The 15,715-nt window shown below is 32.4% G+C and overlaps 1 protein-coding gene, 1 long non-coding RNA gene and 1 pseudogene across 4 annotated transcripts; 2 read left to right on the forward strand and 1 right to left on the reverse strand.

Moving 5' to 3' along the window:
- Positions 1-552: 552 nt before the first annotated feature.
- Positions 553-1,791, forward strand: AT2G04150 (annotated as a pseudogene). Its single transcript has one exon.
- Positions 1,777-8,336, reverse strand: AIR3 (Subtilisin-like serine endopeptidase family protein). Its single transcript, NM_126453.5, has 10 exons — positions 8,120-8,336; positions 7,915-8,030; positions 7,730-7,827; positions 7,475-7,639; positions 5,936-6,044; positions 3,641-4,175; positions 3,449-3,546; positions 3,121-3,366; positions 2,720-3,048; positions 1,777-2,497 (listed from the first exon to the last, which is right to left on the reverse strand). The coding sequence occupies exons 1-10, from the start codon at positions 8,201-8,203 to the stop codon at positions 1,959-1,961; spliced, it is 2,319 nt and encodes a 772-aa protein (NP_565309.2). The 5' UTR covers positions 8,204-8,336; the 3' UTR covers positions 1,777-1,958.
- On the forward strand, positions 4,315-7,444 carry AT2G04725. Of its 2 annotated transcripts, none has more exons than NR_140030.1 (1): positions 4,315-4,724. It is a non-coding gene; the product is annotated as an other RNA (long non-coding RNA). The 2 variants fall into 2 exon arrangements; NR_140031.1 differs by lacking the exon at positions 4,315-4,724 and adding an exon at positions 7,087-7,444.
- Positions 8,337-15,715: the final 7,379 nt, after the last annotated feature.

Consider the following 15,715-nt stretch of genomic DNA (forward strand, 5'->3'; position numbering starts at 1 on the left):
TCTATCTCTTTCTCTATTTATAACATGTTTCCTTTTTTTTGTATACTTACTAGGATATAAAAAAGAAATTTTGTTTTCTCTAAAAACATTACCATTCGTTGATAATAAACCCTAAGAAAAAAATCACGCAAGTTCAAGATGGCCAACGACAGCGGCACCGACTCTGTAAGAGCCCCTACTCACAGGCACAGCTACCGTCGTCAAAACCATAGCCGCAGCCGGATAAGCAAAGAAGCACTAGACCTAATAAGCTCTTTACCTGATGTGATCCTACAAGATATACTCTCCTTTATGCCGACCAAGTTCGCCATCAGAACTTCCCTCTTGTCAAACGATGGAGGCATGTATGGTGCGAAACACCGTCTCTTTCTTTTGAGAATTGTAATTTGGAGTCTCCTTCTCTTAACGAAAATCTAACACGTTACACAGCTCAAAAGATGGTTGCGTTTCACCTCCATACCAGCGTGATGAACAATATTCCCCACCACATCAACAGGTGGATCGAGTTAGTCATGTCCCGTAACGTGGAGAATCTGTCCCTGGATTTATGGAATCATGATGAGTATAAGTTTCCTGATTTTTTCTACATCAATTCCTCTGTTAAGCAACTCAACCTTAAATTAAGCCCTTGTGATATGATGGTTCCTAGAGGCTCAGTGTCTTGGACATCTCTGCGGAAGTTGTACTTGGATAGTTCTAGTCTTTCTGATGAATCCATGGCTAAGATTCTATCTGGCAGTCCGATTCTTGAGAAGTTAAAGTTGTGTTCCTGCAAGGCACTCAAGATTCTTGATCTCAGCAAATCAATGCGTCTGAGAACATTAGAAATAAACTGCGACACTAAGGAGCAACTCCAGATTGTTGCACCATATATCCATTGTCTCATATTGAGAAAATCTCATTTACCATGTATTTTAGTCGATGTCTCGTCTTTAGTCGAAGCTAGATTGAACATCTGCACTGGCTCACTTTCAAAAACAATCGAGGTTGATTCTCTTCAAGTCATGGTTCTAAAGATGTTAGAAAAGTTGCACAACGTGGAGAAGCTTACTTTTGGGGTAAATTTGCTTAAGGTAGATGGATTAGTTTTATTATCCGTTGATTGTTTTTTTAAGTATATGAACGTTTTCTTCTATGTTATATATATATATATATATGCATGGTACTGATCACGGTTTTCAATATCTTTCTGTTAGATGTTATCTACTGACGAGCTTCGTGGTGTTCCTTTTCCGATGTTTAAGGTTAAGTCTTTGACTCTTGACACAAGGGTCTCTAAGTATGTTATTTCTGGTATAGAAAGAGTGTTACAAAACTCACCTGATTTAAAGAAGCTAATATTACTACACACAAAGAATAATTGCTACCATAAAGAGGTATATTTACTACTAAGAACCATGTTTTTACTATCATTGATTATTTTTTCTATCATCCAAGAACCATGTTTTTTTTAATCTGTTGTGCAGCGTCGGTATCTTGGCGACTACATGGATTTGCAAGCCTTTAATCTGGTTAAATGTTGGACATCAAAATATGGTGACGTTTGGAACAAGTCATGTTTGGATCAGTCCCAGCTCTAGACTTGTGTTGGAGGTGCTACAACATTGGATCCATTCTTTTTTTTTCTTTTTTTTTTTGTCTTTTTTAGAATGAAATCTATTAAAAATACAAAGGCATTAGACAAGATGGTCTACTGTTGGAAGACCATTAACTTAGGTTTAAAGAGTTGGTTCCACCACTTTTTCACAACTGTAATGTCTCCATTGTCCTTTATACCAAGCGGTAACGTTATATCAGTAATAAGAACTAGAAACCTGTGTTGTAGCACGGGTGCTAGTCTAGGTATTATTTTATATGATCAGCACAACATTACACCATTCTTTGTAAGCCTTAAATTCAAACATATAGGCAACTAAACTTCATAGATCAAATATCATAATTGGCACTCAAATTCAAAGTTAGAGCTTCACCACAATGGGACTTCTCACACGATGCTTCTTGTCTGACCAAACCAATTCTCCAAACACATAGCCCTTAGCCACATTTCCCTTACTTTTCACAAGGATCACTTTAAACGTCTTTTGCTCTCCAACTTTGGTGAAATTCAAGCTCGTTGGCTTCACCGCGACATAAACACCCTGTGGGTTATTCACCTTGACGGTATACATCGAAGGTCGTCCAACGTTTTTAACAGTCCTTGAAACGGTGACTTTGCTTGATGTTAAGTTTGGAACTGTGATGGAAGGATAGTTGAGGTTAACAAGACTGATTTTAGGGCTTGAACAAGTAAAGTTGTTGCCCGAGAATACAGAGATTTGTGATGCATTGTATCCAAGTGAGCATAAGAAGTTGAGGTAATCCTTGATGCCTAAATCGTATACGAGACCGGGATTCACAGCTAAATTTGGTTGGACGTGTCCTGCCCCAAAACTGAAAGGTGTTGCCTTCATGTTGGTTGCATTTTGGATAGGTCCAGGAATGTCATCCATTATTGTTGCTGAAAGGGAAACACAAAGTGTGAAAAAACTGTAAGATTCAAGAAAACTCATTCCAATATTTCCAACCTAAAACTAAGAAAACAGAACATGGCCATGGAAGAAACAAGATTTGGTTATAAGTCCAGGACCAGTAGATGTTAATGTGTTTTAAGTGGTAAAATAGAATTAAACTTCAATTTTGTCAACAATGTGTAAGCTCTAGAATCGAAATACATTCTTACCGGTAGTCATGATGGCAGAGCGGATAGCTGCGGGGCTCCAAGAAGGATAACGAGTTTTGAGAAGACCCGCAATGCCAGAGATATGAGGACAAGACATAGAGGTTCCTGAAATAGCATTGAACAGAAGTCGTCGAGGATCAAACTGTTCGTTTGTTGGAGAGACTGCTCCAGTGTAGGCAGCGATCACACTCACACCAGGAGCAGTTATGTCAGGCTTCAGAATCTGAGGAGCCACTATGCTTGGACCTTTTGAAGAAAATGAAGCCATTACAGGCGCTGGTTTTAGTCCCAAATCTGTCCTTGAAGGAGTAATGTGTGCAATCGGCTTCCTACATCAAAAAATAAAGTTTTCTTTCAGAACTTGAAACAAGTTTAGGTAAAGTGTGAATCAAGAATCCTACTTGGTTTGGCTGATATATCTTGACACAGCAAAACTATCCTTAGAAGTGAGCTGTGTGGCTGGAAGGACATGCGGGTCAGCGAGTAAATCATTCCCGGTGACATAAGTGTTCTCAAGAACCATCCCTATGCCACCCCCTAAAGCCACGGCCCGACCCTTTTCCACCCTCCCGTTCTGCCCTCTGAGACACACTAATATCTTTCCCTTTGTCTTTATAGGGTCAAGCGATCCAAGTTTGCATAATTGTCTACAACAAAGAGAGAGATTCAAAATTAACAATTAACATAAAACATTTGGCGTAATTAAGTAAGGAGATTAGCCAAACTCACGCATCCAAAGCTGAAGCGTTCTTAGCTTTTGCATTTACAGATGCCATAATTGGATAGAACTTAGCATGTGGCAATGCCGTGGATGACAAGCTTTGTCCCTACGAATGAAAAAGATTCAAGCTCAATTTCAAGAATTCATTTTCAAGATTTGAGATAGAGATATGATCCATATTCTTGGACTTAATATCTAACCTTGTAATGTTTTCCATTACCGAGAACAAGATTGCTAGCAAACTCACGGTCCATGGTGCTAGCACCAACGGTAATCTGCCATGGCGCGACATTAGAAACCGTACTATCTGCCGGTCCAGAGTTTCCGGCAGAGCAAACAACCACGATCCGCTTCTTAGCGGCGTGAAAGGAACCAATAGCGACACTGTCGTTAAAAAACGAGGTAGGCTCGCCGCCTAGAGAGACGGATATGACGTCAGCTCCGTCGTGTATGGCAGCGTCGAAAGCAGCGAGGACGTCTGCGTCGTAGCATTCGTTGCCTTTGACTGGCGGCCAGCAGACTTTGTACGCGGCCACTCTGGCGCGAGGGGAGCCACCTTTGGCCGTGCCGTTGCCTTGGCCGAAGATGCTGACTCCAGGAACAAAATCTCCGGCGGCGGTGGAGAGAGTGTGGGAGCCATGGCCGTCGAGATCACGTGGAGAGTCGAAGCTTGAGTTGAGATGTCCTACGGCGGCTGCGTAGCCCTTGTTGAAGTACCTTGCTCCTATCAGTTTCCTTCATTCACGTGTGTTAGCTTAACAAGTTAGTGTAAAACTGTAAATTATTAAACCAAACAAAAAAAGAGTTTAGGCTACATGCAAATTAGTACAAGTTTTACTTTAAAAACGTTTTTACAAGTTTTACTTTAAAAATGTTTTTATAAGTTTTCACTATAGCAATTAGCAACTAGCTAGTAATAAGTGTTTTTAGTTTACAAAGTATTTTACAGGGTTCTATCATAAATAAAAGAAGGATAATATTACTAAATAGCCAAAAAAACACAACGTAAAATAGCAGAGAGAAAGGTTTTTGTTGCAAATTAGTCATGAACTCACATTATCAAACGAGGTGAAATGACAAAACAATCCTTCGTTTGTTGCAAGTTCAACAGTAGGCGAGACACTTGTGTGAGGTTTTACAAAATAGCATGTAACATTTAAATTTCACATGTTATATTTAACTAAAAGACATGATATTTAAAAAAATATATCGTGTTATTTTAAGAAAAATCATTGTTACATAGTGGTTTTTTAAGAAAAAACATTGTTATGAAAAACAAATCTGTATGAAGTCTTTTTCTAAAGAATTCACATGTGATTTTAACAGAAACCGTGTAATATTACAAAATAAGAATTTTCAAAATAAAATAAAATTCATGTGATATTAACTAAAAAACGTATATTACTACAAAGTAACATGATAACAAGAAATATTAAACTGAATATAATATATTTTTCCAGAAATCTCATGTGCTTTTTATAAATGACATGCAATACAAACAAAAATACGATAAAAGAGATATATTATGCTATCACATGTAATTCGAGAGAAAAATATGTTATGAAAGACATTTACGTAATTTCACACACTCTCCGACTTGTTTCCGACAAAGTACTATAGCATATGGTTATTTTCTTAAGTATCGATAAAATTTGACTATTTTGTGCATATTCTCATAGAAGAATATATTACAGGGTATCATTTTAGTTTTTGCCTTGTAATTACAGGGAATCATAAATGAATATCTTTTTTGTTTCTTTTTGAGATTCCAGTTCTATCTTTTGCCAAGAAAACAGATAAAAAAGGTTAAAAAGAAAGTCCAGAATAAAAATGTGTAAGATAAAAAAAAGATTCTACATAAGTAGGTAAAGTGGGATACGAAACATAAGGTCAGTTGTATAGATAACTATAGTGTAAGTGTTAATTATGTAAATAATGGAAAACAAAAACACATGGAATTGAGTAATTTTTCATTGAATAATATGCTATTTATTTAAATGATTTACTTAACAAAACATGCTATTTAATATTGAAATTTATGTTTATAAATAATTTAGAATCAATTATTTTCTGACTATTTTTTAAAATAAGTGATAATTTATAGATATGTTTTTTAAAGTATAGTTGTATAGTCCAATCACTCTAAAATTTACTACAACCCATCAATAGATTATCAAAAGTTCCAAAAAATGAGTCATACTTTTCTTTTTGTACCTAAAACAAACCCACGGATGTTGAAATAGGGAACTCAAACTCAAAATAGATATGACTTGTTACAACACGTGTCTTCTTTTTGTTGATGAAAAATTGTAAATTCGATTCTATTTGAAACAAATACACATAATTCCACCACTAGGTGTGTGAATGTGTCAACTCCTAAGAAATGAGAACAGATAATTCCAGAATTTGTTTGTATCTTATGATAATTACTTAACGTGAAAATGATTGAACACCAAATTTGAAAGAATAAAAATTGTAAAAGAGAGAAAACGAACCTATTGCAATGGAAAGTGGCATCTTTTTGGTTTTGACATATTCCCTTCCATCTTGAAGGAATTGGTCCCAAGCCTTCATCTCTAAAGCTCTTTGATTCTGGCCACACACCTTTTTACACATACACAATCAAATTTTAAAATATTAGTTTATGAAATTATAATCAACAACATATTCTTATTAATACAAAGATAGTAAGTGGGTTTAAGTTACTAAAATCTAAAAATAAAAATACATAATGGTGTCTCATAATCAGACAACCAAATGAACCAATCATTTTAGTTGTGGCAACTTCTATTGCTTTTCTGAATCAATATTATATTATTCAAAGGAAGGGTATGAAAAGTTCTAGTTCTCAAGTATATCCCAACTTTATCATCCTAAGTCCCAAGATTTTATGAGAAAGAAAAAGAAATTCGAACTAAAAACACCAATAACTATTAACCCAATACAAACTTTTTCTTTTTATTAATCACTTGACATCATCTAGCTGAAACCGAAGAATTACGAAAATACATTACAAAATCTCGAATTAGATTATCATGTTTAAAAGTTGGTTCATCATCATCTACAAGAATGGTTAAGATCTGTTACAGCTTCAAGTATAAAGAGCATTGCAAGAGTTTCTTTGATTATTGAGGAAATTTTGGAACTTTTAGACCCGTAGTCTTCTTTTTCGGCCAGGACCAGCCTGTGATAAATACATTCCTAATAAAGAAGGTTCAAACTAGAGTACATTCTGTATATAGCACAATCTTCACTAAAGGATACTAAGCCACTAGACTATCCACTTGGTATTTATACTTTTACGATTTTTTTGAAAATTTAAGTTATTAGTCCATAAGTCATAACTCATGAATACTAAATTAATATAGAATACACATTACTCATATCTACTACTAGTGAAGTTACCTGCAGTAAATGCATTAAATTTATGTTAAAAGAAAAATGCATGGTGCCAAAAACACCTTAATTGTACGATGAATTATTCACCAACTTTTCTATTCCAAAAACAAAAATTCTGTAATTTATATGGAAGGTGCTTTTTGATATATTTATTATCTCGATAAATGTTTATTTAATTCGTTTTCGTAACTACTTTTGAAAGAAAAGTATTTACTACAGAATTTGGTATAAATAATACAACTTATAAAGATTTAGTGTTTATGATTCAAGTCAAACTATACGATGCAGTCAACGTATAGAATATTAAAGATAAGAAATGCCATAAGTCTATCTAGTTAAGAGAAGTGAATATGCATATTAATGAATATGCATATGCGCACATGCTTGCATATATATATGGCCGATTTGATTCTTGCTGACATCTAGAGATCTTAACTACTAGCTAATCTAATCTACACAACGAATATATATATTTCTTGTAATGCAAGTTTGGGAAATATATAGTTTTAAAAGTAGGTACGTATCTTCCCAAAAACCCATCTCAAGGCTCTCAAAGTTGCAAAGGTTGACCAAGAAATAAAGAAATATAAATTACAAAGAGAGATAAAAAAAAAAAAAAAGATGAGAAAACGAACCTGTATCGAGATTTGCAATAATGGTATCTTCTCCGAACCTAGCCTTTCTCCAAATGGAAGAGGAAGGAACGTAAGAGTTATGTTCCAAACCCAAAAAGTCCCATGATCGAGTCGTGTGAAGCTTTAAAGCTTTGTTTGGGAAGACAGACACAACTTCAGGGTGTTCTTGAGGAATAATCAAGAAAAGAGAAAAGAGTCAAATCTTGTGAAGCACAAAGAGAGAAGAAGATAAAATGGTTATGTTTGTATACTTACTGGAGATTTCATAAGCAAGGTCGTGGTCTAGATGAGCAGCGAATCCGTTGATGTGCTTTGTGTATGAGTAGAAAATGGCGTCTGTGGCTCTCTCACGGCTGGTTTCACATTATCAAGACTTAAGTCAGTGAAAATGGTTTCACATATTAAATAAGTTTTTAATGAGTTGTTTTGTTTAAGAGAACCTTCCAGTGAAGGAACCAAGAAAGTCGTAGTGAGTTTCTTTGACTCGATCCATGGCATCTTCTGTTATCTCTCCGACATGAGAGTGAGCTCCGAAGTACACCACATATGAAGACGACTGAAATCACACAAAGAGAAATGGTTGATAAAGAATGTGAAATGAAAAAAAGATTGTTATAGTGTAAATGGGTAATGTAATGAATGTACATCTTTAGAAGCAAGAATGTGTTTCGAGCTCATGTGAACAAGAAGAAGAAGAAGAAGAAACGAGAAGTTATGTGTTAGCTTCATTCTTCTTCTTCTTCTCTCTTCTTCTTTGTATCTTTGTTGGACTTTCACTTTTTACTTGTGGCTTGTGCGTTGCTCCTTTATAATGGGATTGCAAAAAAAAAGAATCGGTTTTTATTTCCTTTTTTATTGGTTTCGAAAACTATTTTGGTTGTACCGTGTGCGATCTTTTATGTTAATAAAATATTGAAATTACAATATCTTTTGGGGTAGGGTCGTTTGAGTCTATATTAATATCGATTGACAAAAAAAAAAAATATATTGAAATCTTTTCAAGAACATGAAATTTTGATTTTGATATAAGTTTTTTTTTTTTTTTTGTGAAACACATTATAGACTAGTATGATATCACTTTCTACGAAACACCAAAATACGGTTTTTTATGTGTAATGACTAATAAATACTTGTTATTCTCCCAGAATTTATATTGTATTTTTAATAATTGATTTGACATTAATTTGTTGCTGAAAAAAGGGAAGCTCAGTGTAATAAGGTGGTTTTGAAATAAAAATGATAAGATGCTCAAGTGGTCACATTGCGTCCCAATAATGGAGTTTCTATTGATGCTATATTTGGCAGAAAAACTGATAATTTATGACCTGTTTGTTGGTCCTAATCTTATCATTGTCTTCTATATACTTAGAGAGGAAAAACTATGTATAAAATTTTTTTTTTTTTTTTTTTTTGTCAATCGATATAAATTAGAACTTCAAAGAGCCGATATAAAAGAAAATATTTTTTCGTCAGAAAATTGTATTCAATTGATACATCTTCTGAGTAGTATAAGAAAATAGGGAAATGTCACAACGATAGATACGTTAAAATAGAGGATTACAGCATCAAGTTACAAGGAAAATTTGGAAAATTAGATGAGTAAAGATATTAGTTGTTCTAGGGTAAGTCATTTTCAAAATATTGCTAGGCGATAACTCAAAGTTTGATAGATATCAAAGCGCGTAAAACGACTAGTTGGAACTTAGGTTTTATAAACTTATTAAATTAGTTTTGATATGTTTAGTCATATGTATTACTAATTATATTCCATTCACTTTGAAAACTAAAAAAACTAGCAATGTAATTAATTAATTTGATTTTGAGTTAGAAGAAAATCAAAATTTCATAGAGTTCAAACTGAAAATTGTCAAAAATAAACGACAAGCTTGAAGGTCGAAAAGATGATGAATTAAATCCAAAATCCCAAGTACTACAGTATACGTCTCTTAAGCATTAGAAAATATAAAATTTTAAATCAGAAATTAACCGATTTGAGAGATTTTGTCTGATTTGGACCGGCTAGACTGAGTTTCCAATTTTTCTCAGCGATTTGATAAAAATTGTTTTGCTTGGGACCTTCTAGATTTTCAAACACTGCAAAACATTTTTTTTTTTTTTCAAACATTGCAAAAAAACATTACTAACTAAAATGTTATTTAAGAGTTGAATTGCTATATAAATATAAATCTAACTAATACCAAATTACATATTGGTTTCACATTGGTTTTTCTGATTTTCTTTCCTTTTTAACGGTTTTACAAAGCTATTTATATTTTGATGTGTTTTAAGTTTAAACTTAAGTTTTTCTGATTTTGTTTTGGTTTAATATTATTTTTAAATATATAACTATTAATTTAGCTAGAGTAAATTTATTTTCTGCTAAAAATTTACGATCAAATTTAAGTCAAATCCTGAAAAGAAAAAGTATTAGCTTTGACAAAAAAAAGGAAAAACGTATTAAGTATGACTTTGATAAAAGAAAAACGTATTTAAATAATGGAAGACTAATAGTTGTTCAAAAAAAAAAAAGTAATGGAAGACTAATAAGTAGAAACGTCCTAAATGGCAAACTATTTAACATAATATTATATTTGTCTCCGTTAATTCAGCAAAGTATTAGTTTCTACATATACATTTTTGCAGCCACTTTGTAAAATAAATCTTCAAGTTGAGACTTATTTACAGTGGCTGTCACTGACATTTAATAATTTTTTTTGATAATTAGAAAGTAAATCTTTGAATTAAATGTTTGCATTTAACTACTTTCTCAAAATCTCTTTGCATTAACTATACGATTAGTTACTAAATAGTACAAAATTATCATTTTTGATATTGCAAAATATTTAATATGATTTAAACACTACAAAATTATCATTTTTGATATTGCTTTTTTTATGACTATAACAATTCGATTATAAGCAGCAAACCGTAGAGATATTTGATAGCAATTAATTATTACAAAATTACAAAATATTTAGATAATGATTCATAAACATATCATAAATAAAATCAACATTATTAAAATAAAGAAGTTTTTTTAGAGGACGGGTTTGGCAGGACGTTACTTAATAAGAATTGTAAACTATAAAATAAAATTATTTTATAGATAGATATAATTTGCAAACTTTTATATATACTAACTTTAAGAAAATAAATTGTTTCCACGGTATATCACGGGTTAAAATCTAGTTTGACAAGAAAATTGAGAAAAGTATTAGTGTTGGTATACTAGTAGTATTATATTGATAGACTAATAATATTAGACAAGTACTACACTAAAAAGGTTTTTTTTTTTTTTTTTTTTTTTTAGCAATCAAACATATTTTTCTATTGTAAAATTGCTTGAAAGGAAAAGATTTATTCAGATTGGACATAAAAAATACATTTTATAAACTTTTATATGAAAAGACACAAACATAAAATATATTTATTCTGATTGTTATTATTATACAGATTAGATAATATTTAGGTATATTTATCTTCATATTTAATAATTCAAAAATAATACATGTTTGCAAATTCTCACCTCAGACAAATCTCTTAACACACATGTAATTTAGGTTATGTGAATCAATTCAGCTCAGGTTTATACTATACGTATAACATGTCTAAACATCCCGATGATCAAGCATGTAGCATGATGACAGGTTTATGTCGAACTATGGGTTCGAGGTCGATGACTGAGTAGAGTTGAACCATAGGTTCGAGGGTTACGATAACATATGATATGGTTCAAATTGTCTAAAAAACACTATTTTAAATAAGAGATCGTTATAGTAATTTAAGGTCGAATTCTACAAATCGCTCTAGTTCATTCAATAAACTTTATGGTTATCAAAGTTAACCTAAACAAGAAAATATGAAAATTAAAGATTGCAAATAAAGTAAATTTGTTGTAGATTCAATTGACGGAGAAGCTAGACTTAGTTTTAGTAAATCAGAATTATAAATCAAACAATAGCTAAGAGTTTATTTAAGACCCGTTCTTGAACTCAAATCACGAAATTATAATAAATTAACTCTCAATTGTATTGATTAACTATTTATAATAGTGAGAATCCCAACGCTTGTCTTTGAATTCTTAAAACTAAACCAGCATTAAAGTTCAGGTTTGATTGTTCACAAAATCCATATTTCTCCGAGAATAGTAAGTTTGCTCACCTAAGATTATTTTAGGAAATTTAGTGCACTCTCGTGTCAACTAATGATCATATGAACTAGATTCTAGGTTATCAATCTATATCTAGTGAGTAAACAAAATCTAGGTAAAGAACTATAAGATTATCCTACCAAATGTTTAATTTAGAAATTCATTCAAACTATAGAATTTCCTAAATCTAACAAGTAAATTACTTAGACATGATCAAGGAGAAACAAAATCATAATTCGAATAAATTACATTAAAAGAGTAAGAGATAGAGTAAGGGAGTTGTGAATCATCTCTGAAAGAGTCTGATTTTTCTCTCCAATCTAGTACCAAAATAAAGCATAGGTCTAAACAAGGACCTTAAAAATCCTAAATATATTCAACAAAAACGTCAGAGACTTGGTTTGCCAATAATAAAAACATTTTGGAAAGTTTGAAATTCTTCAAAACTTTGTAAAAACGTGGGAGACTTGTGTTGGCGACGAGTATTGAGCGTGACCAATGCAATCTTGATCGACACCAACACATCTTGGACACTCCAAATTGTTCTTCTCAGCTACAATGCTCCAAATAATTCTATTTTGCTCCAATGTTCGTCAAAGCGTACATGTACCTATAAAGACTCAAAATTAAAAGACATAAAAAAGATTAGAAAACTCTAAAATTAATACCGATATCATGGTTAGAAATCGTAAAAACCATGATATATCAACATAGATAAGGGATTAATGTTGCACATGAGCATGGATTGTTGAGCAGGCAGAAAGTTTTCAAATTATATATTCGAGGGTCACAGTGACAATATATGATGAGTTAAATTCTCGAAGGTTCTGGTCGTGAATATAGGTGCATAAGATTATATGAACATTGACATGAGACTGATTATGTGATTATGTGTGTTTTAAGCATGAGACTGTGATTTGATTGTATCGGTTGATGGAAACTGTTAGTTAACTATCTTGATATCAAATGGGCGGGAATCAAAGCCGATTCTAGGCTAAAGCTCATGAAATGATGCTTGAAACACAAACATATATTAAGACGTTAAAAGCATAAGTTTTTGAAATTTCGGTGTGGTGGAGAGGTCGATTACAGTTGGCATTATCCCAAGTTCAAACCCCAAATTTATATTTGTGACTTCTATTTTATAATTTAGTTTGTAAATGGGTTTCTATAAAAAAAAAAACTATTTGGCTGGTTTAGGCAGTAAATAATTCATGTTGAGATGGCAGAAATGAACGTTCTCACTGGATAAATCGTTATTCATGCTTTTTTTGTGATGCATGTAAGTAATTGTAACGCCCGTGAACCGGAAAATCGGTTAGGATTTGTATTTAAATTGTCCGGTTTAATCGATTGGATTAATTGGAAACCTTAGAGTGTGCCTGTAAAAGAAGAAAACTCGAAATTAGGGTTTTATTTAGCCATTTTTCGTTTTATAAAGGAGAAAAAGAGAGAGAAGGAGAAAAACTAGAATTGTTAGGGTTTTGGAGGAAATGTTTTCGACAAATCAAATCGTTGTCAAAGGTAACGAAATTTGGTAGGGTTATTCCCAAGTTTTTTTATTGTTATTCTCCAGTTTACAGAAGTGGTTTTGGATTAAAATTGGTTGAGTTATTCTCAGTTTCGTGAGACATGTTTTCTCAGACGCGAATTAGGAGCAGCGGGGATTGTAACTGCGATCGTAGTCTCATCTTGTTTCCGATCGGCAAGAGTTTTTGTGGGAGCTTTTTGACGTCTAAGGATAGCGTTTCCCCAGAGGGATTTAATAGTTAACGGGTAGTTTGTATTTTAGGGTTCGTCTTTGAGACTGTTTGTTTTTGTTTTTCATGTCCAGTTTGCTTCAAAGGTTGCTTTTGGTTGTGACATGTTGTAGGACGTTTCTGAACTGTTTCAGACGCAAGGAGAGTCTCTCCTGTGTTTAATTGTTGTTAGAATCAATTTGTTAAGGTGAGTGCGTGACCATGAGCTTATCTGAGCGATTGGGTTGTATGTTTTGTTTTGTATGATGATATGTATGTGTGGTAAATGTGTTTTGAGTGAATTGTTCGATGACTGGTTTGTTTGTGTTGTATTTGTGATTATACCCTTTTATTTGCTTGTGTGTATAGCTCGTAGATGGGAGGATCGCCTCACTAAGTATTTATGATAATACTTACGCATCTCAATGTATTGTTGATGCAGGTCTCTGAGAGAGGGACTGTTGTGACTGTTGAGATCAAAGCAGCTGAGATGCTTGTGGTTCAGCTAAAGTGTGATCGTGGAATCATGGTAAGGAAGAGAGGATGATCTAGGAACTCGTTTGGTTTATTGTTATGTTTTGGTTATTGAAACCGGTTAGGGTTGTGTTACGATTGTTAGTCATTCTTGGTTTTGTTGGTTGAATTATTTATTTATTCATAAAATAGTATTTTTGACTTGCGGTTTAATTGTTGCTTTATTGGTTGGTTTAATTAGATATTTATGAAAATATTTAATTATGTTTAAAAAAAAATGGGTCGGGTTGTTTCAGGAATATTATATCAGCCCAAATGAGGCAATGAAACCATCGACATGTCATTTATCTGGATTAAAATTTTTGTTTACGGTTTTCAAACGATGTTGTAGCTTTGAAGCCATTTAAATTGTTCAAATTTTTTGTATGAAAATGTTTAAAATTTATTTTTAACAGGTAACAATTTTAGTGTTGGTTGTGTTAGCTATATATATACAGTAGAAACTCCATAAATTAATAATATAAATACGATAAATTAATAAATTATGTCGGTCCCAAGTTAGGCCAATGTAAAAAATAATCAAAATCGATACGATAATAAGATAATAATTTTTTTGAAATCTCTATGTAAAAACATGGTCTCAACGATATCATAAATTAATTATCGCAAATCTTAAGCATACTTTTTAAGATAATCTAGTATGATATGATCTAGTGTTGTTTGTCTTTTCTTAAAATAAGAATCTTGTTGAAGTCCATCTATAATATTCTTTATTGCATCAAATTTTTGGTGTTGTCTTCTCGACATGCATCCAAAAGTTGTGAAGAGTTCTTACGTGTCACTATTTCCAAAAGATTCACATTGTCGTTTTCAACTTCTTTACCAACATTATAGACAGAAATCATAATTTCTTCTAAAAACTCTGAATTTTTGAGTATGTTTCATTTTCACCCGAATAATCGACTATTAATATTTATTCTATATCGAAAGAATATAGTATTATATTTTGCTTAATTATTTCTATAAATTGATAAATTAATTTATAGGATAAGTTAATATCAGTATAAATTAACAAAATTTTATGGTCTTAATATTATTAATTTATAGAGTTTCTAATATATATATATATATATATATATATATATATATTAATGGTTTTATAATCATGGTGTTTCACATTTACCCTTAACTAGAAGCTTCCCCTCACCTAAAACTCTCGTATATTCTTTTCTCTCAAATAAAGTCACTTTCAAATCAGGGTCCATTCACCATCTTATATGTGACCTTGAGCAAATCCTTGAGCAAATTCTTCCGTTAGGATCAAACAAAACAAACATCATTTTACTGGGTAAGTACCTCACAAAAGTGATTTGGCGATAAAGTCTAGATTGTTTAGAATGTGATAACACCTATAACAAGCTCCACCGATAAGTAAAATCTCTTGCGGTTAATTTGGGTTCTTCTAACTCGACTTTATCTCCATTTATGACAATACGGGGCGCAAGACTTCTTATTCGAAGAGAAAACCCTAAGCCACTACCATAATGCACACCTTTCCTCTCTTCCACTTTTTTTACTAATGTACTGTCAGACTATTAGGCAAATTGTTGGAGATAAATTATGTTTAAAATATGGGCGTTAATCTTGTGAGAAATCTTCGAAGATTGATATTTCGCCTCAATCTTTCTTAAAACACCCATGACCAAGATCGTTCTTTTTGTAAAATTTACTAATGACTGCCTAGTCAAACTCAAACCCGACTCTTGCTTTCAAATAATAACTTCGCATTGAGCCACAATAAATTTAAGTTTAAGGACCACCATTGCAATCTTAATCATAGCATAGTGCTAAAGGTTGAAAGCTTTTGACTTTCCCAAT

The sequence above is a fragment of the Arabidopsis thaliana genome, chromosome 2 (assembly GCF_000001735.4).
Source record: "Arabidopsis thaliana chromosome 2, partial sequence".
NCBI classification, from domain to species: Eukaryota; Viridiplantae; Streptophyta; class Magnoliopsida; order Brassicales; family Brassicaceae; genus Arabidopsis; species Arabidopsis thaliana.